At 34.7% G+C, this 27,131-nt stretch overlaps 1 protein-coding gene across 4 annotated transcripts in view; it reads left to right on the top strand.

Moving 5' to 3' along the window:
- Nucleotides 1-26,096, top strand: part of LOC123548943 (pyruvate dehydrogenase phosphatase regulatory subunit, mitochondrial-like) — a 58,156-nt gene extending 32,060 nt beyond the window's left edge. For 3 of the 4 annotated variants that reach the window (XM_045336604.2, XM_053545867.1, XM_053545868.1), the window contains exons 16-20: nt 8,526-8,733; nt 11,039-11,128; nt 15,904-16,083; nt 17,566-17,583; nt 22,870-26,096. In XM_045336604.2, coding sequence (XP_045192539.1) covers nt 8,526-8,733; nt 11,039-11,128; nt 15,904-16,083; nt 17,566-17,583; nt 22,870-23,274 — 901 coding nt within the window. In that variant the 3' untranslated portion in view covers nt 23,275-26,096. The remainder of the gene's footprint in view (nt 1-8,525; nt 8,734-11,038; nt 11,129-15,903; nt 16,084-17,565; nt 17,584-22,869) is intronic. The other variant, XM_045336606.2, reaches the window with a different exon arrangement.
- Nucleotides 26,097-27,131: the final 1,035 nt, after the last annotated feature.

Genomic DNA, 27,131 nt, shown 5'->3' with positions numbered 1-27,131 from the left:
TGTGATGTAGTTATGATTACATCATGAGCAATGGAGTGTCGTTATGTTGGCAGTGTGATGTAGTGTAGTTATGTCTACATCATTAGCAAATGTCTGTCACATGTTGGCAGTATGATGTACTTATGGTTCCATGATAAAAAAATATTTATCATACGTTGGCAGTATTATGCTGTTATGATTAATAATTGTCTGTCATTTGTTGGTATTATGATGTAGCTATGCTTACATCATAAACAACGGTGTGTCATATGTTGGCAGTGTGATGTAGTTATGGTAACATCATAAATGACTGTCATATGATGGCAGTGTGATGTAGTTATGGTAACATCATAAATGACTGTCATATGATGGCAGTGTGATGTAGTTATGGTAACATCATAAATGACTGTCATATGTTGCCAGTGTAATGTAGTTATAGTTAGACCATAAATAATTATGATGTAGTTGTGGTTTCATCATAAGTAATTGTCTGTTATATGTTGATGTCATGGTAACACCATAAGTTGCTGTCTGTCATATGTCGGCAGTATGATATATTCTAACACGATCCAATTCATTTTCTTATTAAATAAAGTAGGCTGAAAACAGTGAATTATTATACAACAAATCACTGTTCTGACGTCACAATTATTACGTCATAGCCTCAAACGGCATAGCGACGCGCTGTAAAAGAAACCAATTGAAAACGGTCAAATATTTAATGAATGTCGTCAAGGATGTACTTAAAAATCCTTGGTAATGTGTTAGAATCGAAATAATATATCTCATTTACTGATTTGCTCTTGAATAAATCATTGTTTGTCGTTCAGATGCGTATTATTATGACTCGGGCTGCGCCCTCGTGATATAATTCCTTCACATCTGAACTCCAAACAATGATTTATTCAACAACAAATCACTGGACAAGATATATTATTTCTTAAATATATTATGGTTATATCATTAGTGATTGTCTATCATATGTTGAAGTAATGGCTTCCTCATAAGAAGTTCATCTTGGCAGTATGATGTAGTCTTTTATATGTTGGCAGTGTGATGTAGTCTGTTATATGTTGGCAGTGTGATGTAGTCTGTTACATGTTGGCAGTGTGATGTAGTCTGTTATATGTTGGCAGTGTGATGTAGTCTGTTATATGTTGGCAGTATGATGTAGTCAGTTATATGTTGGCAGTATGATGTAGTCTTTTATATGTTGGCAGTATGATGTAGTCTGTTATATGTTGGCAGTGTGATGTAGTCTGTTATATGTTGGCAGTGTGATGTAGTCTGTTATATGTTGGCAGTGTGGTGTAGTCTGTTATATGTTGGCAGTGTGATGTAGTCTTTTATATGTTGGCAGTGTGATGTAGTCTGTTATATGTTGGCAGTGTGATGTAGTCTGTTATATGTTGGCAGTGTGGTGTAGTCTGTTATATGTTGGCAGTGTGGTGTAGTCTGTTATATGTTGGCAGTATGATGTAGTCTGTTATATGTTGGCAGTGCGGTGTAGTCTGTTATATGTTGGCAGTATGATGTAGTCTGTTATATGTTGGCAGTGTGATGTAGTCTGTTATATGTTGGCAGTATGATGTAGTCTGTTATATGTTGGCAGTGTGATGTTGTCTTTTATATGTTGGCAGTATGATGTAGTCTGTTATATGTTGGCAGTGTGATGTAGTCTGTTATATGTTGACAGTGTGATGTAGTCTGTTATATGTTGGCAGTATGATGTAGTCTGTTATAATTATGTTGGCAGTATGATGTAGTCTGTTATATGTTGGCAGTATGATGTAGTCTGTTATATGTTGGCAGTATGATGTAGTCTGTTATGTGTTGGCAGTATGATGTGGTCTGTTATATGTTGGCAGTGTGGTGTAGTCTGTTATATGTTGGCAGTGTGATGTAGTCTGTTATATGTTTGCAGTATGATGTAGTCTGTTATATGTTGGCAGTGTGGTGTAGTCTGTTATATGTTGGCAGTATGATGTAGTCTGTTATATGTTGGCAGTGTGGTGTAGTCTGTTATATGTTGGCAGTATGATGTAGTCTGTTATATGTTGGCAGTGTGGTGTAGTCTGTTATATGTTGGCAGTATGATGTAGTCTGTTATATGTTGGCAGTGTGGTGTAGTCTGTTATATGTTGGCAGTATGATGTAGTCTGTTATATGTTGGCAGTGTGGTGTAGTCTGTTATATGTTGGCAGTGTGATGTAGTCTTTTATATGTTGGCAGTGTGGTGTAGTCTGTTATATGTTGGCAGTATGATGTAGTCTGTTATATGTTGGCAGTGTGGTGGGTCTGTTAGTTTATAGACTGCCGGTTTTTGCAGTTGTTATTATGTTTTGAAACATCATAAGCAATGGACTGTCAAAGATTGCCAGCATGTTGCATTTATAAGTATTTTTAGGTAGCTTCATAATGAATGTCTAGTATGCAGTAATTATGAGCATGTTTTATATTTGTTCATATTAAGTAATAGTGTGTCATAGGGTGACAATATTTTGTAGCAGTAAGTATGTTTAGGTAGTTTCGTAAGTGATTGTGTTGTATGTTGCCAGGATAATATAATATATCATAAAAATGTTATAGGTAATATGAGCCGTGCCATGAGAAAACCAACATAGTGGGTATGCGACCAGCAAGGATCCAGACCAGCCAGCGCATCCGCGCAGTCTGGTCAGGATCCATGCTGTTCGCTTTCAGAGCCTACTGGAATTAGAGAAACTGTTAGCAAACAGCATGGATCCTGACCAGGCTGCGCGGATGCGCAGGCTGGTCTGGATCCATGCTGGTCGCATACCCACTATGTTGGTTTTCCCATGGCACGGCTCATATCATAGATATGAAAGGAATAGTGTTATAGGGGACTGACAGTATGCGTTCAGAGTATGTTATATGTAACATCGTAAGTAAGTATACGTCATTTGCTTCAGTATACTTTAGGCATAAGCAATATCAAAGTAATGATGTGTCATAGGTGGCCAGTATGTATTTCTCATATGAAATTTTAATACCAAAATGTCAGAGGATGTGGAATTGTATCATAATTAACAATATGTCATAGGAAAAGATGTGTCATGTGTAAGGTGGCTACACTATGATTGTCTCTTTGAATGTTCAGTGTGTTTTCTAGTGGGTCCTCCCTGGATCAGTTTTTATTAATGTGCTTGTATTTGAGAATGTTTTGACTTTATTGCAGAACCCATACGTTCAGGTAATGCTTGCATGATGTTAAGCGTTTTGCTAGTTCTTGTTTCTTTTAAATGTTATATTGTTTAGTAACAGTTTCTGTTGTAAAGTAATAAAGATCCACACTTTATTGCAAGTTTACAATATGTCTTGATTTAGAACAATCATGTGTTTACCTCTGTAGTTGTATGAATTGTTAATTTTCAGATAACAAAATAATACTTCAGGTAGTCTGGTTGGTAGATACAATGTTTGATTATTAGGTACAGTAAATGATCTGCGCCCCAACCTTAATAAAGACATTAACTTTACAGTTTTTTTCTTTTCTGTAATGTACAAGTACCCGGCTGTCAAAATTCCAGAAGTTTCCATGGAATGTCTTTGAATTTCCATGGAAGTCCGGACTCCGGAGTAATCAGACAAACTTTCCGGAGCTTGATATGGAATACTGCGGAAAAATGTCCAGGGATTTCCGGAGAACTTTCCATGGACAGTTTTCCGGAGTGATTCCACAGACGTCCGTGAACAATTTTCTGGAGTTATTCCACAGTCGTCCAGGAAGTTCTGCTGACAGTATTATTCAATAGCAATAAATGTGATTTATAGACTTTTTTGCAGTACATGTATAGTGAGCAGTAACACTTCAGTACAAGCAACATAATTTTATTGCATGTGATCACTTTTGCAGTTTCAAACACTATATGATACATATGAACAAGGAAAATGAATCTTTGCCAGTTTAAAGTGACTGATTAGAATATTTTTTAAGCATATACATAGTTTTGAACAAAGATTAGTTACACTTAAATAATGATGAAATCATTCAAAGAAAGTACCTAAAGATATCTGTTTTCATATATGCATATTATTTACAAAAAAAGCCTTTGGTTATACTTTAGCATTCATTGTGTTATGCTATATAATGACTGATGTACAAATATACATGCATGTGTTAATTAGCATAATTACAAATGTATGTATTGTTTCATTGGTCAATTATGTAAACAAACTTACTTGAGCAATTTCCAGAATCCTCAATATTAACTTTGAACTGAATTACCTCACATAATAAAGTTGCACTAATTTTTACACAACTTGTTAACATCAGACTTCCAGTTACATATTTTGAAAATTCTTTGTAAGATCAGTTCATCTAATTGGCTTAGCTTGATCTCATGGTATTCCCAGTCTGATGCTAATTGTTTTCTGATGTGTTTAAAATCCCTTAGAAAATGACAGAGTTATTTTCCAGAGTTAAATGACCAGAAGTTTTTCAAAGTGCTACATTTCCGCAGTGTCTGTGAATATTCCATGAACATTTTGACAGATGTCCAGAGTAATTTCCAGAGATGTCCATGAAAAACATTTGCAATCACTCTGGACATGTTATATAACAGGTGTCTTTTCCGGACTATTCCATGGAAAGTACCTACTTTCCATGGAAGTTTTGCATTTGTCCGCAATTTTTCCACAATTACTCTGGAATAGGGTATGTACAGCCGGGTATTTAACTTTGGAACAGCCCGGAACACTGGTTTGATCATCATTATATAACTGAAATAATGTTAAAATCAAACAGAGCAAAAGAACTTGGAATATGTTTTTAGCTCACCTGAGCACAAAGTGCTCAGGGTGAGGTATTGTGATCGCTCACCATCCGGCGTCCGTCCGTCCGTTGTACGTCCGTCCACACTTTCCTTTAAACAACATCTCCTCCTAAACCAACAGGCCAATTTTGATGAAACTTCACAGGGATGTTCCTTGGATGGCCCTCTTTCAAAATTGTTCAAAGAATTGAATTCCATGCAGAACACTGGTTGCCATGGCAACCAAAAGGAAAAGCTTTAAAAATCTTCTTCTCAAAAACCAGAAGCCCTAGAGCTTAGATATTTGGTGTGAAGCATTGCCTAGTGGACCTCTACCAAGTTTGTTCAAATCATGACCCCGGGGTCAAAATTGACCCCGCCCCAGGGGTCACTTGATTTTACATAAGAAAATCTTAAAAAATCTTCTTCTCAAAAACCAGAAGCCTTAGAGCTTAGATATTTGACATGTAGCATTGCCTAGTGGACCTCTACTAAAATTGTTCAAATCATGACCCCGGGGTCAAAATTGACCCTGCCCCAGGGGTCACTTGATTTTACGTAGGAAAATCTTCAAAAAATTTCTAAAAATAAACCAGAAGGCCTAGAGCTTAGATATTTCACATGTAGCATTACCTAGTGGACCTCTACAAAATTTGTTCATATCATGACCCCCTGGGTCAAAATTGACCCCGCCCCAGGGATCACTTGATTTTACATAGGAAAATCTTCAAAAATTTTCTAAAAATAAACTAGAAGGCCTAGAGACTAGATATTTGACATGTGGCATTGCCTAGTGGACCTCTACAAAAAATTTTCAAACCTTGTCCCCCGGGGTCAAAATTGACTCCGCCCTAGGGGTCACTTGATTTTACATAGGAAAATCTTAAAAAAAATTCTTAAAATAAACCAGAAGGCCTAGATCTTAGATATTTGACATGTAGCATTGCCTGTTAGACTTTTACAAAATTTATTCAAATCATGACCCCTGGGGTCAAATTGACCCTGCCCCATGGGGTTACTTGATTGTACATAGAAAAATCTTCAAAATTTTCTAAAAATAAACCAGAAGAGCTTAGATATTTGACATGTAGCATTGCCTATTGGACCTCTACAAAAAGTTTTCAAATCTTGTTTTTAAAGTTACTTAAAGAAAATTTCAACTATATTTTCTCATAATTCTTTTGATTGATTTCTATTATGATCTTTTGACCTTGAAGACTTGTCCTTAAGTGCAATGATAACAGGTGAGCGATATAGGGCCATCATGGCCCTCTTGTTTTTCTGTTTTTGTTACTTTGAATGAAATAGTGGTAAGCTTGTTATTTGTATAAATATCAGTTATCAAACTTCTACAAATAAAGTATATAAAGTAACGTTATAATAAAGTGGTTTAAATTTTATGCCTGGCGAAAATAGCAGTTAACTAACAACTATATACCCTGCACCACTTGTTAGATTTTTCTTTTAACCAAAATGTAACTCACATGTTAACTATAATTGTAGACTGGCTCATAATTGCAAAAGTTTTATTTTTGTTAGTATTTGGAAATAATGCTTCTTAGAAATCAAAAATATTCATGAATATTAACCTTTAGCCTGCTGGCTGCAAGTGATTTTGCCTTTGGGACCAGTGCAGACCAAGATGAGCCTGCATGGTCCATTCAGTCAGTAAATTTTCAGTGAACACCCCTTTGAATAATAATGGTACTGCCCATATTGAATGATAGGACTGGTCCATTTTAGAAATGTAGCGGATTAAAGGTTAATCTGCATCTCTTGAAACACAATCACTGCCATCCCATGCAAAAACAGGGCCTTTGCAGAATATACTTTTTATCTTTGCCAAATATTTGCCATAACCTTTGCAGAACAGTTGCAGCACATGATTGTTGAATATATTCCATCAACGCACACAGAATGCAAATACTTCGCAAACAATTTACAATTTGCAGCTGAATCTTCGGCAGATAAATCGCAAACTGATAGCAAAGTAATTGCAAAATGATAGCAAAGTATTCGCAACTTGCATGCAAATAATATGCAAAATATTCGCAAATACGTAACAAACAGCATAAAATGAATTTCTGAGGTTCAAAGGAAAGGATTTTGTTTAATATCTGAAAAACAGATGTAAATTCACAAAACCATTAAAATTTTGCAGTTTAAATAAATATTAAAAGTCAATTATTTCAGTGATCATTCAGTAACAATAACTAAAATCATGTAATAATGTAAGTTTCAACAATTGCTTGAGTAAAAAGTGTTTTATATAACTATCATTGATTAACATTACCTTTTTACATGCTGCAATATTCTTTGGTTCTTGGAAGTCTTATTGCTTAACAACATAGTATTGCATTATCCTTATTCAACAAAGTTTATATCCAGAAAAAATAATTAGAATATTATATAAATAATCTGTTTAACACAAGTTTGCATCACCAAAATATTTCTACTAACTGATGTGTAAACATTTCCTCACAATATTTTCCAAAATCCTGCCATTTGAATATAGACCAATCAGAAAACAGAATGGTTATAATTACTTCCTGTACCTAGAGTCTACTAGGAAAGCAAATTTATCTATGTTAACTATTTGCAAATGCTTTGCACTTTCATTTCTGTACAGAGTGTTTATTTGCAATACCTTTGCTAAGTAAATGAACTAAGTGTTTGTTTGCAGATGCTTTGCTGTCTGCTAATTTAATAAAGTATTTATTTGCAAAACCTTTGCAGTCTGTAATTTATCTAAGTGTTTATTTGCAAACCCTTTGCTTCAGTGTGATACTTTTTGCAGACTGTTTGCGAAAGTCTGATGCAAATACTTTGCAATCACTTGGAATATAGTTTCTGAGAAAACAAATATTTAAAATATATTCTGCAAATACATGACAAAGGGTTAAATGTGTATGGGATTTCGCAAAGTCTTAATACCGCTATTGTGGCTGCTAACCGTGAATAGCTAAATAAAGCCTTTGCGAAAATTATCCAATCCCAGTTTTTACTTATAACTGAAAAAAAAAATGAATGAAATATGTTTAGCTAGTCAGTCCTAATTAGTGTGAATGTTGTTGATTTTGATAGATTGTTTATTTGTTGTCATGTAAATATTAAGATGCAGAAGACTGTTTCCATAGCAATAGATTTAGTCTTTGTTATACGAAAAGTCCAGCCTCCAGAGTGATATTGTGTACCTGATCATAAGATGTAATGATGCCTGTTTCATTTTACTGTGAAATCATTAATATTGAATTTTGTGGACGACAAATTTTCGTGGAATTTGGGGCTTCAAAAATCCACAAAAATTATCTCCCAGCATAAAAAAATTTCCATTCATTTTATTTTCCGAAGTTGAAATTCATGTATTTAAAGTCCCCACAAAATAGCATTTTGGGAAAAATGTAATGAAATTTCTTGTCCATGAAATTAAATGATTTCACAGTATATGTATATATAGAGGATATTGATATTGTTTTAAGCAAACTTAGTCTTGCTTTTAACTATAGACCTAGTCAGAAATGCCATTCTGGAAATTGACCTGACTTCTACAATAAAAGGATGCAGGGCTTAACTACAAATTATTGAAAAGTTTGTTTCTATAATGTGGCATGGATCTTCGGTAATGTAAACATTAACATGCTCATAGCAGTAATTGTTTCTGGTGCTTAAATTTCGAATTAGCTACATGTTTGTAAATAATGCTGCTTATAAGTGTGTCATGTAATAGAATTTAAAACCAGGAATAAACTTTTTTTGTTTTGCCAATTTCAGCTTTTTTCTGATTGCCCCAACTTCTCAGCAAACACGATGCATGTTCTGGCTTCAAAAACATCTTCCAAAAGATGGGTCTGTCCAAGTGCGAGATGTCACATCCATGTACTCTGGCCTTAACCTTGTTGGTCCACATGCACAGCAATTGCTCAGTGATGTTACAGAGACCTCAACGAAAAAACATGACTTCAAACCAATGACCTGCCAGGTAAATACATTCTATGATTTGTACTTAAGATTCTGTAAAGGTATATTAGGCCCCGAAAATTGCATAATTATTATTATATATGAAAATATGAACAATTGCTATATGTAGTTTGTGTAAATATACAATTAACAAACATCTATGTATTTAGCAGTACTATGCAGTAGATTAAATATAGTACACACTTAATACAAGTGTAGCTAAACACAGTATAGATATGACTAATACTGAAAACTGGAAGTTTTTTCTAACTTAATTCTTCTATGTCTGTACTGCTTGACTTAAATTATGAATGTAGCTATGCATACACAATAAATTTATATATTAATTAACATTGAATATATTTGATCAGGGTTTTTAGCTCACCGGTCACGAAGTGACAGGTGAGCTATTGTGACCGCTTGATGTCCGTCGTGCGTCAGCCACTGGGCAGAATTACACCAAACTTCACAGGAATGATCCTTGGGTGGCCCCCTTTCAAAATTGTTCAAAGAATTGAATTCCATGCAGAACTCTGGTTGCCATGGCAACCGAAAGGAAAAACTTTAAAAATCTTCTCGTCCAAAACCACAGGGCCTAGGGCTTTGATATCTGGTGTGTGGTGGTCCTCTGCCAAAATTGTTCAAATTATCCCCCTAGGGTCAAATATGGCCCCGCCCCGGGGGTCACATGGTTTATATAGACTTATATAGGGAAAACTTTGAAAATCTTCTTGTACAAAACCACATGGCTTAGGGCTTTGATATTTGCTATGTAGCATCATCCAGTGGTCCTCTACCAAGATTGTTCAAATTATCCACATAGTGTCAAATATGGTCCCGCCCTGGGGGTCACATGGTTTATATAGATTTATATTGGGAAAACTTTGAAAATCTTTTTGTTCAAAACCACGTGGCCTAGGGCTTTGATATTTGGTATGTAGCATTATCTAGTGGTCCTCTACCAGGATTGTTCAAATTATCCCCCTAGGGTCAAATATAGGCCCTGCCCCGGGGGTCCCAAGTTTTACATAGACTTATATAGGAAAAAAAGTTTAAAAATCTTCTCTTCTGAAACCACAACTCTTAGACCTTTGATATTTGGTTTGTAGCATTGTCTTATGGTCCTCAACCAAAATTGTTCAGATTGTACCCCTGGGGTGAAAAGAGGCCCTGCCCTGGAGGTCTCAAGTTTTATATAGACTATAATATAGGAAAAAGCTTTAAAAAAATTGTTGTCTGAAACCATATGACCTAGGCTTTTGATATTTGATATGATGCATTCTCTAGTAGTCCTTTACCAAAATTATTTAAATTATGCCCCTGGGGTTAAAAGAGGCCCCACCCTGGGGTCACTTAGTTATTATGTGAGTTATATAGGAAAAAATACTTAAAACTCATCTGATCCTATCTCCAAGACTGTTTAGTTATAATTACCTGATGACCCCAAGTAATATGATGTCACTTGACTGTGATCTTGACCTACTGACCTACTTTCTTGTTTTTTAAGATAGAGTCTTGAAATTTTGATGACTTACACAGTTTTGCACACAAATCGTAAAACTGAATTTCATTGTCCATGAATGTGACCTACTGACTTTCTTAATATTTTATTATCAGTTTGACATTTGAAACATGTAGCTCATATTACTCAGGTGAGCGATCCAGGGTCATCATGACCCTCTTGTCTAATTTTGAAGTAAATATCTAAAGATAAAATATTGTAATAAAGGATGAGTATTGCATATCTTTAAAATACAAAAGTGATTGGCCACCATTTGCTCATGGGTAAGGTCGGTGGCTTAGAATGACTTGTGTCCTACTGTGCTGAGGAATGAAACGCTGCTTTGAATATAGGGTTGTTTGCTGTGAAGGAGCTGCTACTCAAGTGGCATGTGAAACATCCATGTTTTTACCTAAGTGTTTGCACGTTCATGAAATAATGGCTGGTAAGGTACATTGGGTCTTCCTACATCATTATAACTGGAAAGCAGCCATGTGACCTGAATTTCATTGGTTTGACTAAAACCAAAGTATAGAAATAGTTGCAAACTGCAGAGGTAAGGTTCATTAATTTTCTAAATACTTAAGATAACTGACTTCAAAATACTTGCCTCTCGACTCTGTGGTTTAAGAATCTTGCAATGGATGTAGAGTTCCTTCATGTGAGAAAGCTATATGGTTTGACACTGAATAATGCTTGGAGTGGTACCAGAGGTTGTGTATCAGTGTTAAAGCCTGGAAAGTCACCGTATGACCTGAATTCTGTTGGGGTGGCTTGAAATGGAACAAAAGAAGTGCATTGAATTGTTCTTTTTCTTGCACTTTAGGTGATAGATGTTGGATATGCCAGTAATATTATTGCCATGAGACTGACACATTGTGGAGAAGATGGATTTGTGATGTATATACCTTCAGAGGTGAGTTAAACAATTATACCAGAAGGCTTAAAGTGAAAGGTGTGAGTAGGAGAAAGATATTTGATGATACTTTGTCTGTTATCATTCTAACGATCTCAAGTCAGCTGCTTTGAAAAATCCTATACTGATATCCTGAATATAAATCTTACAGCCAGTAGAGTTTGAACTGCTTGGTATCAAATTGGTGAAATTTAGATGGTTATAAATAAATCGTGCTAACATGACTCAATTTCTCTGTCAGTTTAATAAACAAAGGAAGAAGTCAAGAATTGGATATTCTGTATAATAAACAACGGTTGATGCACAAAAGAACACTTTAATGTGAATTACAACATCAAATTGTTGCTTGAAGCATACTTTTTATCACCATGTTTTAACATGCATGTTTGAATGAAAGTAAACAAAGCATTCTTGTGGTTTATTGTCTGGTTTACCACAGTCCATTGTTCAGATGCTCAGATATTTAACTGCTCAGGCTTATGTCCTTTGGTTCAATTCCTGCTCATTTGAACTCTGAAGATGATAAGAAACACCAATAGTGTATTCGCTTAGAGCCATATTTTGGGTCCCGTGCGATTGGAAAAAAGATTAATGGCGACATATACCAATCTGTTCCGTAATGTCTGAAGTCCATTCTAAGCCATGTCGCCAGTGTGAATTCTGCAACTGGACCAAGTTATGACGTCATCAAAATGGCGGCCATTTTTTTAAAATGTAAATATATCATTATCTTCAAATGATTGATAGAGTTGTTTGTTTTTGTTGTTGAAAGTGAAGTTTGTTGTAGTATACATCGTTCACATACATAATGAGTAGCATTATGTTATTTTAGATAAAAGGAACGTCATTTTTACAATATTAAACATATATTATGCCCAAATTTAATATTTGAATATATGAACAATTATCGCATATCATTTATGGAATTATAAAATAACCATGTTTGTGAGTATGAAAGGTGGTGTGTAAGTTTTAAATACTATATACTGATTAATATGTAAATATATTACGCTACTAAAACTCTCAGACTGGAAGTTTGTTTGAAACAAATGTTGTTATTTTACAGACATTTAATTGTGATTGCAGTATACGCAGCTAGTTTATATATTTAGCCAAGGTAAAGATGTTTAAATGGAGATTTTCTAGATTTAGATCAATATGCAATGATGAAATATTTATATGTAAAAGGTGAGCATAGTACATCTTTAAAGAGACGTGAAATAAAGGAAAAACTTTGATAAAGTAATTTCTATGCTGCATCGTAATTAAATGTAAATCAACCTGTTGATAATAGTCTAATAATAATAATCTTAGAGTAAGTGTACCCCGTTTCGCACAGTTCACGGTTTCGCACACCAAAGAATTTTCAGTTTCTTGTAATGAAATACTTGCCAAGAGAAATTTAAACTGGTGAAATCAAGGGACCAGGTCTCTTTTTAAATGTTCCTATAGTTTTCTAAACGACAAGCAGGCATTCTGATAAAAGACAAGGATATATAAAAGTGTAGTAAAAGTATCACCGAGACAGCATAAAATTAGACACCACTGAGGGTACCTCGTTTGTGCATGTTATAGCGACATCATTATGATAATGACAGCTAAAAAACCAGTTTCTACAGAAGTACCAGTGTTGTGCAATTTCGATTCAACCAATATCCATATTGTACAAAGAATTAGAGAATTATTAGTCCCGGTGTGCGAAACCGGGTACAAATATGTCTAAATAATGGGTCACTTTCTGGCTATATTGGAGAGCTACCAGTCTATCTAATTTATCTTTCACATTTATAAGTTACTTTCTACTTCCTACTTTTTGTTGCCGTTGTTGTGACATTCCTGTGTCTTCGCTAGCTATTGACCCATTCAAACTGATGTGTCGTCGCCAAACCCTTTAACCATGAAATATCACTCTTCCGTAAAATATACACAGCATTCAGTGAAAACTGACATGATGTCTGTGGAGCATTTACAATCATTTCAGAAATGTTTAAGCTGCTGTATGAAACACTCAATAAATTTGCTTCTAACATTTTCTTGATAATGTTAGATTTGAAGATTGAATACTGCTTAAGCCGGCACTAGGGGGCGTGTTGCATTTTCCATTATTGCTCATGAACAGACTCAAACAAACCGAGTCTGCAATTTTCACTGTTTGCATTGTTCTGGGTGTTTCCGAGGGATCTACTTTTCAGGTTTTATTTAACATATGTTCGTTAATATCTTCTCTGTATTGTTTTATACCTGTAAATATGTATCAAATGTCTGATCACAACTACAACACTAAGCTCCAGTAGCACAACTTTGCACGATATGGAAACTATGTACTGGTATGCTATATTAAACATACAGTGGTAAATTGTGCCCTAGCGCTTATGCAACAGTCTTTTCTACCATTCGAGAATGCATTTAATATGATGATCACGATTTCTCTGACAGAGACTGACTTTGCATCTTGGTAAAGAGATTGTGATAGAGCCGTGTCAGTAGAGACACAATGGACCGCGCTAAAATCAAATACGAAACGATGATTGTTGCGAAAACAATAGAGTCAAATATGACTGAAAATAAACAAACGCCCCTAGAACTAACTAGAAGTGTTGTAATGATTCTTTTAGGAAACAAGAGCACCGCAATGCGGAGCAATACACGCCCGAATGTATGACATGTGATCATAAGTGTGACCTAGACCTTGAAGCTAGCCATCCGAAACATGCACTCTGCATGCTGTCTTGATGTGTTGAACATTTGTGCCTTTAAAAGTGTCTAAAATCCTTCAAGCAGTTCAAGAGTTACAGAGCGGACATGAAACAAGAGTCATATTTGTGAACATTTGTGTCAATTTCTTTGAAATCCTTCAAGGGTTTCAAGAGTTACAGAGTGAACACGGAATTGCTTACGGACAAACGGACACCGGCATCATAATATAATACGCCCCGTTCGGGCGAAGAAAAAAATTGTTTGTTTTCTGTCAAGACAGGCAATAGCAAATATTAATTGTTGAAAGAGGCCAATGCTCTGTGGATGAAAAATTACAAACCGCGATGAAAATGTCTTACGTCTAGATCCGGCAATAAAAACAAAATATGCCAAACTATTGTCGATGAAACAAATACATACTCAGGATTAGCAGTTCAGTTTTTGGACGGAAAGGTTAACATACAAGAACTTTCCTCTACAGCTAAATTCTTTAGGGAAAATGATACTCATTCCTCAGGCAGGTACTCAGTTACTGCTGATAATCAAGATCATATTTGGAAGTCCATACCTATTACATTGCTATCTACAATGTTATCTACGTTGGTTGATTCTTGGTCCTTCCGCGGAAACCAAGAATGACAATTTGAACATGTCAAGGACAGTCACGTTCCCAACTCGTCACAGAATCTGATGTGCTCGACGCATACACCTACTGCAACTTTTCGTGGTTATAACTAATAACATTTACAGGTTGCAGCCGGTGTATTATACATTAAACATCAAGAAGTATAGAACTAAAACACTTCTTACACGGGTTATATATTTATATAGACTACTCTTAGCCCATTAGAATCAGTTAGCTAATAATACCCGTTCTCTAACTAGGTTGTCTATATTCCAAGATACTTTGTGAATGGTCGCCATATGTTCTTTGCTGTTGACAATTGTGATTTCAAGAAAGACACTTTTGTAACAAGAATTTTGTCATAGAGCCGTTATGAAAATTCTCCGAAAATGTTATTAAATGTTGTGCCAGCTCTTGACAACTGACAAAATTATCACAGAACTTTCAGAAGTTCTCAGAATGCCAGACAATGGCAAATGTTTCATCACACATCCATGATACCATCATAAAAAGTTTCCTTCTCACAAACTGTGCTAAAATGACTGACATATTCTAAAATAAAGGTAACAATCCAAACTGTGGACTATGGAAAGTTTATTGTGTAAAGACTCCATTATTGTTCAATAAAGTTTTGAGATCCTATGGAAACTATTAATCCTAACTTTTGAAAGGCTTCTATCAAAAGAAAACATATCTATCGGGAAAGAAACGTTAGAAGAGTGGTAGGAATTCTAATCATTGCATTTGATCAAGTGCGAATGTTTAAGGTCATTGTAGAGTTCAACGCGATACGAATGGTGGGTCAGCAAATTGGTACAGTGTTCATGTGTAGCAGAGACATAAAGCACACATAAACAGCCACAGCACTATTGGAATATGATGATATTCGTATATTTTGATGGTATAGCATATATCAAACAAATATATTCAACAAGAAAATAATATGTTGAAATAAAGTGGGTGGGGTAAGATATATTTTTATTATTTCACATTATTTAATTGTTTATATACTTGAATATTGTTATTACATTGACAACACATATTCTAGATTGGAAAACCAGAGAGAATAAAATGAAGTTTTGCTGTGTAACATAAATAAATAATGAATTACACAAAGTTATATTTTCAAACTTGGCCGCCATTTTGATGACGTCATAGATCGGTCCAGTCGCGGAACTCGGACTGGCGACATGTCTTTTTGTGACATTCAGACATGGTCTTACAGTTTGGTATATGTCGCCATTAATCTTTTTTCCGATCGCACGGGATCCCCGTTCTGAATACACTACAAGGCCTTAATTATTTGAGAAATAACATTTAGGTTTGCTGTCTTTGAATGTAAATGAAATATTATGTTGAAAACCATTCAGAACAAGCAAAGGAATTTTTTTATCTGTAGATGAAGAGTTAGTTTTTGTTGTTTTTTTTGTACAACTGTACATTATACCTTCAGTATGCATTACATGTGTATGAGATGTTGATGAAAGCAGGAAAGGATTATGGTATACGTAATGCTGGATACATGGCACTTCGTCATCTTCGTATAGAGAAACTGTTTGCATATTGGGGTACGGACATGGATCCGACAACCACACCGTACGAGACAGGAAGAGATTTCAGAGTTAGCCTTGATGTAGGTTTCACACTTTACTTATTCTTTTACATGGCATTACACCTGCACATAATGTTTAGATGTTGTAAGGCACTGACATGAAAACTTGTTGAGATGTAGCTTGTTTAACTTGCAAGTTGAAATGTTGAACATTTAATGCAAAATCTAGTATGTATATTCCTATTGAGTGCATTTTATAGCATGTCATGTCTGTAATTTTTAACTCAACTATTGGAAGAATAAGTAGAGCTATCCTACTCACAATGGCGTCAGCATCAACATCATACCTTGGTTAAGTTGCAGGCAAGAGTACATAACTCTGTCAAGTATTTTGGCTGAATTATGGCCCTTTTAGGACTTGGAAATTGGTTCAGCGTTTTATCAAAACTATTTGACATGTGGCTATGAAACTTCGAAAACTTGTTTATCATCATGATTTCCATCCGTAGGCAAGAGTACATAAATCTGTCTACTATTTTGGCTGAATTATGGCCCTTTTAGGACTTGGAAATCAGTTAAATTTTTCATACCAGTCAATATTTTGTCTAACCTGAATATGGCTTTGAAACTTTGACCATTTGTTTACCAGGCAAGACTACATAAGTAGGACAAGGACTTTAGTTCAGTTATGGCCCATTTTTGACATAGAAATTAGTTAAGTTTCGCATACCATTCCGTATTTTGTCTAAACTGTTTGATATATGGCTTTGAAACTTCAAACATTTGCTTACCATCATGTTCACACATTGCCATATAGTGCAAGGCATATCCAAATCCACAAATGCAGGTACATTGTTCGTCTTATCTGTTATTTTTCTTTTGTCTGAAAATCTCTGGTAATATTTTGAATATACTTCGAATAGTTGAGCACACTGTCAACAGACAGCTCTTGTTATTACCCCCTGCCCCAACTCCCCATCCCATCAAGGAAGAGGAGTACTATTCTTTTGTTTATGTCGATTGGTTGTTTTTGCATTTTAGTTGATAGACAGTTTAGTTTCCTGTTAAGAACTAGAGAATGCTAGCAGCTTACATCTGCATTGGTCCAGTTTCATAAGATTGCAGTCAGTAGATGAATTTTTATGCTTTGGAAGTCAGTAGGTCAAAGGTCAAGGTCACATTTACCTGAGATTGGAAAGGGTTTCCAGTCAGTAACAGTTGGATCTACATTTGTCAAGAGTTCGTGGTATGATTGCCTATGGGTGGTAGTTGACCCACAATGTTTTAGAAGCTAGTATGTCAGAAAGGTCAACAATTTATTGCATGATTGCTTATGGTCAATGGAAGATCCCAGTTGTTATTTTCCCAGTCATAAGGTTAAAGGTCAAAGTCATAGCATATTTGAAATTGACGATTATTTCATACCCAGAAATCTTCAACAGGCTATCATTTGGAGCATAATTATGTTATTCATAAAAAGGCCTTGTTATTTCACTGTGGTAAAACATATTTACATGTCGGCTGTTCTCTGTTGAATTTTAGATCTGATTTTACCATTTTCAGATTGAAAATAATTTCCAGGTAAATGAAAATGCACATTTTATCAGGAAAGTACTTATAAAAATAACTTTCAGCAACCTATACAGACTAATACTTCTCGGTATATTGTCTGATATGGTATTGTCGATATGAAATAAGAGTGTGCTTACATTATATATTATTCCGTACCTGTAAGTACTTTGCATGATCTTTATATAATGATTTATGGTCATGTTATATATTTCTTCTATACTGCTTCAATAACATATTAATTAAAACAAAACTTTTTTATGCCCCCAGCATCTACTGATGCGGGAGGCATATAGTGATTGTCCTGTCCGTCCGTCCATTCGTTGGATCGTCCGTCCGTCCGTACGAGGTTAACCAAATGGGACCGTTTCGTCTAGTATCAATGCCCCTTACTAGAATGACTTGATACTAATGCAGATGTAACCTGTGACCGTTCCTCATCTTCAGACATCACCTGACCTCAGTTTGACCTTGACCTTGACTTCATTTTGGACTTAGGTTGCTTTATATGGGCCATCTCTTGGTTAACCAAATGGGACCATTTCGTCTAGCATTAATACCCCTTACAAGAATGAATTGATACTAATACAGATGTAAACTGTGACCATTCCTCGACTTCAAACATCACCTGACCTCAGTTTGACCTTGACCTTGACCTCGTTTTGGACTTAGGTGCAAAATCTATCGACAAGGATGCCACTGGGGGCATCAAGCGTTTATTGAACGCAGCTCCTTGTCTTATACAGCAATACTACATTACACAGCCACATCATGTCTACATTCATGGACTTTGAAAGAAAAATCCATCTATGCCTTTTGAAAATCTGGTCGGGGAAGATTTTTGTAATGCATATATTATGTATGAAATATGCATAATAAATAAAAGTAATAAAGTAGTAAATTTTCAGTGCTAAACAAAGTGTTACTGCTGTTAATGAAGCATATATGGGCCGCGCCATGAGAAAACCAACATAGTGGCTTTGCGACCAGCATGGATCCAGACCAGTCTGCACATCCACACAGTCTGGCCAGGATCCATGCTGTTTGCTAACAGTTTCTCTAATTGCAATAGGCTTTGAAAGCAAACAGCATGGATCCTGACCAGACTGCGCGGAGGCGCCCTAATCCGCGCTAACTCCCCTCACAAAGATGCGCAGGCTGGTCTGGATCCATGCTGCTCGCAAAACCACTATGTTGGTTTTCTCATGGTGCGGCTCATATTATGATTTAGTTTTAATTGGATATATATAGAGAGATTTGGCTGTCATTATCGAGAAAGGGTGTCAGATATCTGTTTAAGTTTTTACACTGTTTAAAGATTAGTAAATTTATCAGATTTTTAAAGGATAAAAGGTTAAGTTGATTTTTAAATTGCAAAATGCAATATAGGTGATGCAATGTTTGTGTAAACTTTTATCATAGTGATACCAAACCTAGAGCGCTAGAGCCCTCCTAGCCTGTCCAGTATGATTTTGGTGACTACTGTGTTTGATCTTGTCATTTTATAGCATTTCAATGTTAGACTTTGAGAAATGTCTACCTCTGAGAGGAAGAAAATTCAGTACTGATCTTAATGAAGAAATCTTTAACTTAATTAAAGCCGTGAAACAAGGAATCAAAGTGTGGCAGAAAATGTAGCAAATATATGGCATTGATGACAAATCAGAACTAACATTTTGTAAAGGCATATAGAAGCCTGATCTGCCTAGAACTGCACCCAATATTTTTTTATTGTATTTACATGTATATTTGTATATGATTTTAAGGTGTTATCATGAAAATCAGATCAAAAAGCATGATGTTCCATATTGACTTTTAACTTTCAATTCAAATTTGTTTAGATGTCGTTGTAAGATGGGTAACTCAATTTGAAAAGTAAATACTAGTAATGATGAGTTTTTCCCCTTTATTGATAACACCATCTCTTATCAACTTCTATTTCATACTTTTTCTGTCTTGCAGGATTTGTTCATATATAACCAAGAAATAAATACCAAAAATTAAGCCTTTGTATAGGATATATGTGACACTAATACCTTCTGCAATTTTGGTATTTTTGAACAAAGAAAAACAATTGAAATAAGTTTGTTGCAGACCTGCACTGTTTCATCTTTAACCTTTAGCCTGCTGGCGGCGAGTTATTCAGCCTTTGCGACCAGTGCAGACCAAGATTAGCCTGCACATCCGTGCAGGCTAATCATGGTCTGCACTGTTTGCTATTCAGTCAGTAAATTTTTAGTGACCACCCTTCAGATAATAAATGGTATTGCCCAAACTGAATGATGGAACAGTCCATTTTAGAAATTTAGCAGGCTAAGGGTTAAGACTTTAAGACAACTGGTAAATTTTTACTGGATTAATTTGTTGTTCTTCATAAACTATATGCTATACACCATAATTGAAACTGATGTCATGAATAATATTATGTGTAAATAGTTTTTGGAAAATAAACATGGAGTTACCCTCTCCAGGGCCTGAAAAAAGGAGCATTGATTGCCATATATGGATGTGGCATTTTCAAAGTCCTTAAGTGTATTTTGAAAGTTGAATGCAGCTATACACATCCCTCCAGAATTCCTTTGTTTATAGATAACTGGAGAACAGTTGGGTTTGCATTGGTCAAAATATCCTTATTTTATCGAAATAAGCCAATGCTTAAATTTTTGTTGATCTGAAGGAGTAATGCATGAAATTTTAATGAACGTCCAGTTCATTTGATCTTCAAAAGCTGAAATCCTCTAATTCATGTCTGTAAGAAATAGCCTTTTTGACGAAAACCATGAAATTATTAATGCCCTTGAAATTAAATGATTTCACTGTAATCTGTTAGCCTGGTCAATCTTAATGACTGTTTTGAATATAATATTATTTCCTTAGGTTAATGTATATGGTAATTCATTTTCAGATATATTTAGAAAAAATAGTTCATAATTGATCAAGCTAGTATAATGAATAAAAAGGACTCATTGGAAAAATATATATGTTCTCTGCAGCCTCTGAGTAATTATTTGAACATGTGCAGACTTCATTTCTGAATGAAGTGCTTCAATATGTTGATAGAAAACATACAGTTGAAAAACAGCACAAAATGTCAGTTCCAGACATTTTACCTGCATAGCCTACTTTCTAAGACCCTCATTTTTAGGTGGATTCAATTATCGTTTCGCATGACGACTGTCTTTAGCTCAACTATTTGAAATTTTTCAAAATAAATTGTAAAATCAATGAGTTTGACTCATTTATTCAGTGTAAAACCTAAACAGTGAGTCTTTACACACTTATTCAGTGTAAAACCTTTAAAAAAAAACGAGTTTGACACATTTTTTCATTGTAAAACATGTAAAAACTGAGTCTTTACACACTTATTCAGTGTAAAACCATGAAAAAAACCTGAGTCTGACACATTTTTTCAGTGTAAAACCTTAAACACAGTAAGTTTCACACATTTATTCAGTGTAAAACCTGTAAAAACTAAGTTTTTGATCCATTTATTTGGTATAAACTTGTGGAAAAAAACCTAAGTTTTTGAACCATTTATTTTATATAAAACCTGTAAGAACTAAGTTTTTGACCCATTTATTTGGTATGAAACCTGTAAAACTGAGTTTTTGACCCATTTATTTGACATAAAACCTTTAAAAACTAAGTTTTTGACCCATTTATTTGCCGGACAAGTGTAAAACCTGTAAAAAACAGTGACTTTGGTGGCAAAAGCATAACCTTTTTGCAGCACAGGTGGTGGAAAATCATGCACTGCTTCATGAAAATGAATGGCAGTGGTATATTAGTCAAGTAGTCAAAATAATTCGATGTTCAGATTGTTTTATATTTGTGACGGGTAATCTAAATGTCAAAACTTTGAAGGACCAAAATAATGGAAGTTAAATCACAGTACACAGTCATGTAAAGTTATTGGTTTTATATGGCGTGTAAACACACGGTAAGCGTTCATCGTGTACAGTACATACAAAGGTTTAAATCACCAGAAAATTTGTAATTTTGGATATTTAATTTATTTGATAATTTTAACATAGATTAATGAGGAATTGAATCCCCTTTCAATACATGTAAGTTATATTTTAATTTATGGCCAATTCATGAAATAATCAACATTTAAACCTATAGCATGTAAAGCATAGGCAGCGATGAAAATTTCGTGGGAAGTTGCTTCAACTATTTTGGTCATTTGAGTGTTTGACGCGAGTGGGGATATTGCCCAATTCTAAAAAAAATATCTCAATATTTCCTAGGATCGTGTCAAATTAGTTGGACTAACTTAAGTCAAGGGCAGCTTATAATAATTAGCTCGAGTGGAATTTCTATATTGAGATGACAAAAATTTGCTGTTTCCTAGTTTTGAAAATTAACTATATCTTAGAAAATAGTATCACAACCTGTAGTAAAAAAACATTAATTTGTCATTTGTTAAATACGCTTCACCATGAAAGCTTAAGGGATATTTCTAATTACTTTCATATTCATTCCTTTTGTTTAAAAATTTGACAGAGATTATTCAGTGCCAAAGTCACCTGCACATGGCATTGTAGATGCTGCTGTACACCTTAATGCTAAACTGTAACATTTAATCATTAATTTGAATTTAATTAAGGACTTAGCATTATTTCTGGTACATTTTTGTTGGTATAAACCACATTTTGTACTTCTGGCAAATCCATGAATCGTGTCAGTGATTTTAAGATGATTTGAAAGTAGTCCAAGTGTGTTTTATACCTGTAAAAATGCCTAAGAAGTAGGCTAAGCATTCATTGCTTATATTTTCAGATTTACAGTAGCTTACTACAAAAATTTGAGGATCCTTTCCATAAATAAAAGATACTAAACATGTAATAAATCATCAACAATCAATCTTTACAATAAATAAATATAACAGTCAAAATTGGCCTCAGACATTAAATTTTAATTTGCTTTCAGATAAAAATAAAGTTCCTGATTTAAATTTAAAATATCCTTATATCTAAGGAAATATCACAGTGTTGATTCAGTTTCTATCTTTTTTTATGAGAAAAAGGAATTTTAGCTAAAGTTGAATGTTTTTTTTGAAAGTTTGAGTGCTGAGTTTTAAAATTTTTCTGATGATACCATTTTGTTTATGTTTTTCTTTTTTTATGAATGACGTCACATTGCACATTCTGTCTTGCAGATAGAGTCACACCTTTTATATGTTGCACCAATGTTGTATGTACGTTAAAATAATGCTTTTCAAAAACATAATGAGTGTAAATATTTGAAGTTTAAGACATGATATAATTACATGTCCATTTACTATTTTAATTTCAGAGGAAAGACTTCATTGGGAAAGAGGCTCTGTTGAAACAAAAGGAATTTGGAATCAGTAAGAAGTTTTGCCAGCTTCTGTTAGACAACTTCGATACAGACGCTGAAGTATGGCCATCTGGCAAAGAGCCAATTTTTAGAAACGGTAAACTAGTTGGACTGACAACGTCGAGTGCTTACGGGTTTACGCTTGACAGATTTGTTTGTCTTGGATATATAAATCATTTAGACGATAATGGAAAACCTGTGATAACGAAAAGAATCCATGATTATATCAAAGATCCTTCGGCAAGGTACGAGATTGATGTTGCCGGAACAAGATATCCTGTTCAGGTTGGCATTTATACTCCAAAGAAGGCTTACAAGGCTTCGGATAAACCTACGTTTATTCCAGTACCTGGGACATAGATTTTTATAGTCAATACATAGTGCAGTTTTTTATCCATTCCTATTTTAGTAAGTCAGAATATCTAGGTGCTTGTAGAATTTTTCTTTCTATAGATGTTTATCCCAGTATGTAATTTCACGTTGTAGTGAACAAGAAAAGTGATACCCCGCTGTCTTTATGGTCCATGTTATATTTTTTTCTGATAAGTTGCTAAATGTTAAATAATATCTTTTGCTTACATTGAATAAGTACTTTGTTGAAATACTACAGAGTAGATTGGTTTTGATGAATTTTGTAATTCAGATATTGTTTATTATATATGTTAATTTATTAGTGATTTTGTGAAATAGCTTATTGTGAAAACTTTTTTTTTGTTGATGAGATTTTAATACTGGTTAATTCTGATAAGATTTTGCAAGATACAATAAAGATAGAATGATTGGCACCATAATTAAAGTCTTCATTTTATTAGCTATGTATACCTTAATTTGGCAACAATGACACTTGCATTATCTGAACTGTTTTTACTGCAAATAGAATGTCTCACACAATTCATTATTCAGACATATAAGCTTACACATTTGCTAGTTGATTGGCATTATTATGCCCCCCTTCGAAGAAGGAGGGGTATATTGTTTTGCAGATGTCTGTCGGTCTGTCGGTCGGTAGGTCGGTCGGTCGGAATGTAGACCAATCCGTTTCCGGATGATAACTCAAGAACACTTGGGCCTAGGATCATGAAAGTTGATAGGGAGGTTGGTCATCACCAGTAGATGACCCCTATTGATTTTGAGGTCAGTATATTAAAGGTCAAGGTCACAGTGACCCTGAATAGTAAAACGGTTTCCGGATGATAACTCAAGAACACTTGGGTCTAGGATCATGAAAGTTGATAGGAAGGTTGGTAATGACCAGCAGATGACCCCTATTGATTTTGAGGTCAGTATGTTAAAGGTCAAGGTCACAGTGACCCTGAATAGTAAAACGGTTTCCGGATGATAACTCAAGAACGCTTAGGCCTAGGGTCACAAAAGTTTATAGGGAGGTTGGTCATGACCAGCAGATGACCCCTATTGATTTTGAGGTCAATAGGTCAAAGGTCAAGGTCACAGTGACCAGGAACAGTAAAATGGTTTCAAGGCAATAACTCAAGAACGCTTGGGTCTAGTGTCAGGAAAATTGATAGTTAGGTTGGCCATGACCAGCAGATGATCCCTATTGATTTTGAGGTCATTAGGTCAAAGATCAAGGTCACATTGGCAAGGAAGAGTGAAATGGTTTCTGATCTTCTTGTCCAAAACAATAGGGCCCAGGGCTTTGATATTTGGTATGTAGCAAAATCTAGTGGTCCTCTACTAAGATTGTTGAGATTATTTCCCTGGGGTCAAATATGCCCCCACCCCGGGGGTCACATGGTTTATATAGACTTATATAGGGAAAAACTTTGAAAATCTTCTTGCCAAACCACAAAGACTATGGCTTTGATATTTTGTAATGTAGCATCATTTAGTAGTTCTCTTAACAAGTTTGTTCAAATTATCCCTGTAGGGTCAAATATAACCCCGCCCCAGGGGTCATATGGTTCAAATAGACTTATATAGGGAAAAACTTAGAATCTTCATGTCCATAACTTACATCATTCAAATTTGGACCACATGTATAGTTTTGAATGGCAAGATGAACCTTGACATGAGTTGACCTTGATCTTGACCTAGTGACCTACTTTCACATTTCTGTAGCTACAGCCTTCAAATTTGGACCACATGCAGGTTTGTGTACCAAAAAAAACTTTGACCTTGTTATTGACCTAGTGACCTCCTTTCACATTTTTCAAGGTACAGGCTTCATATTTGGACCACATGCATAGTTTTTTGTTCAAAAATAAAATTTGACCTTGATTTTGACCTAGTGACCTACTTTCACATTTCTCAAGCTACAGCCTTCAAATTTGAACCACAAGCATAGTTTTGTGTATTGAAATGAACTTTGATCTTGAGATTGACCTAGTAACCTACTTTCACATTTCTTAAGGTACAGGCTTCAAATTTGGACCACTTGCATAGTTTTGTGTTCTGAAATAAAATTTGACCTTGATTTTGACCTATTGACCTACTTTCACATTTCTCAAGCTACAGCCTTCAAATTTGAACCACATGCATAGTTTTGTGTACCAAAATGAACTTTGATATTGAGATTGACCTAGTGACCTACTTTCACATTTCTGAAGCTACAGGCTTCAAATTTGGACCGCATGCCTATTTTTGTGTTCTGAATTGAAATTTGACATTGATTTTTACCTATTACCTACTTACACATTTCTCAAGCTACAACCTCCAAATCTGAAGCACATGTATAGTTCTGTCTACCAGAATGAACTTTGACCTTGAAATTGATCTAGTGACCTGCTTTCACATTTCTCAAGCCACAGCTTTCAAATTTGGACCACATACACATTGTTTTGTACCAAAATTAAATTTGACCTTGATTTTGACCTTGAGCTAGTCTTGAAATTTGGAACATTCAAAAATGGCTCAGTGGATGGCGCCAAGATCACTCGGTAATCTCTTGTTAGGTAAATAGGTTAAAGGTCAAGGTCAGATTAAACCAAAATGGTTGAACTTTTGTTTACAGTGAGCATATAATTTCTGTTCCTTGTGCAATTACTGAATGCATCAAGGGGGGCATTTCGTGTTCGACGAGCTCTTGTTTAACATTTGTACTCTAGAATGTGTTAATTTATATAATGCATATGTAGGGACATGTCTCCATATCTCTGTGTGTTGTTCTTTTTTGAATTTAGAAAGTACTTCCATTAGTTTTTGTAAATAAAAAGTAAATAGACTGTAGTTCAACAGTTTTAGGGTAATGTACTTTCATAAAATGTTTACATAGTTTGTAAAATGCACTTTGATGTGATATCAAAGAGATGTGATATCAAAGAGATAGATAAAGCGAAGAACTAACTCCAGAAATATACTTTTTACTTCAAAACTAACATGTTTCCTCCATTGGACTTCATCAGAGTATAATAACAAAATAGTATGACGTTACAGGAAAGTACGACGTCAAAAGACGTTACCCATTTTGGCGTAATATTCACATATAGTATAGGATCAAAAATAGATACTTTTTCCCTGCAAAAATTGCAAAACAAAAATAATATTAATACAGGCAAGGAAAACTAACTAATATGCAAAAATACATTAGGAAGAATCTGTGTGAAAAAATGAAAGACTAAAATAATATAACCTGGCCTCATGGCATGAATGCTAAAATATTATTTTAGTCTTTCATTTTTTCACACAGATTCTCCCTAATGTATTTTTGCATATCAAAGAGATGGAATTTAGCTTTACTTTGTAACTTGATTTAATCATTTAGTATCACCTTAAATAATGCTGGTTTATAAATTTTAGCTTTTTTCATTTTGGAAAAAAGTCACTTGATCGTCTCATTAGCATAGGGTAAGAGTTTTGTTAAGGTCCACTTTTTCTAAAAAAAAAAGCTATACTAGCAATAACTTTGAGAATGCAATCATGCTTATCATCATTAGTTGAGTATATAGGCCAATAACCACAACTCTAACTTGCATTTTGTGTGAATTAAAGCCAATTTTGTACTTAACAAAATTGGAATTTCTTGGTACAAATTTTTGTGTAGGTCCTTTTTATCAGGTACTGTAAAGACAATAGCTTTGTGAACTTGTTTATCATCATTTGCTGAATGCATAGGCCAAGAACCATAATTCTTGCTTGCATTTTAATAGATTACGACCCTTTTTGCACTTAGAAAATTGAATTTCATGGTTAGAATCTTTGTTTAGGTCCACTATACATGAATACTGTAAGAGTTGTAGCTTTAAAACTTTTACACTTGT

The sequence above is a fragment of the Mercenaria mercenaria genome, chromosome 6, assembly GCF_021730395.1.
Source record: "Mercenaria mercenaria strain notata chromosome 6, MADL_Memer_1, whole genome shotgun sequence".
Lineage (NCBI taxonomy): Eukaryota > Metazoa > Mollusca > Bivalvia > Venerida > Veneridae > Mercenaria > Mercenaria mercenaria.
Note: the sequence above shows the minus strand (reverse complement) of the source record. Positions and strands in the feature narration are given on the sequence as shown.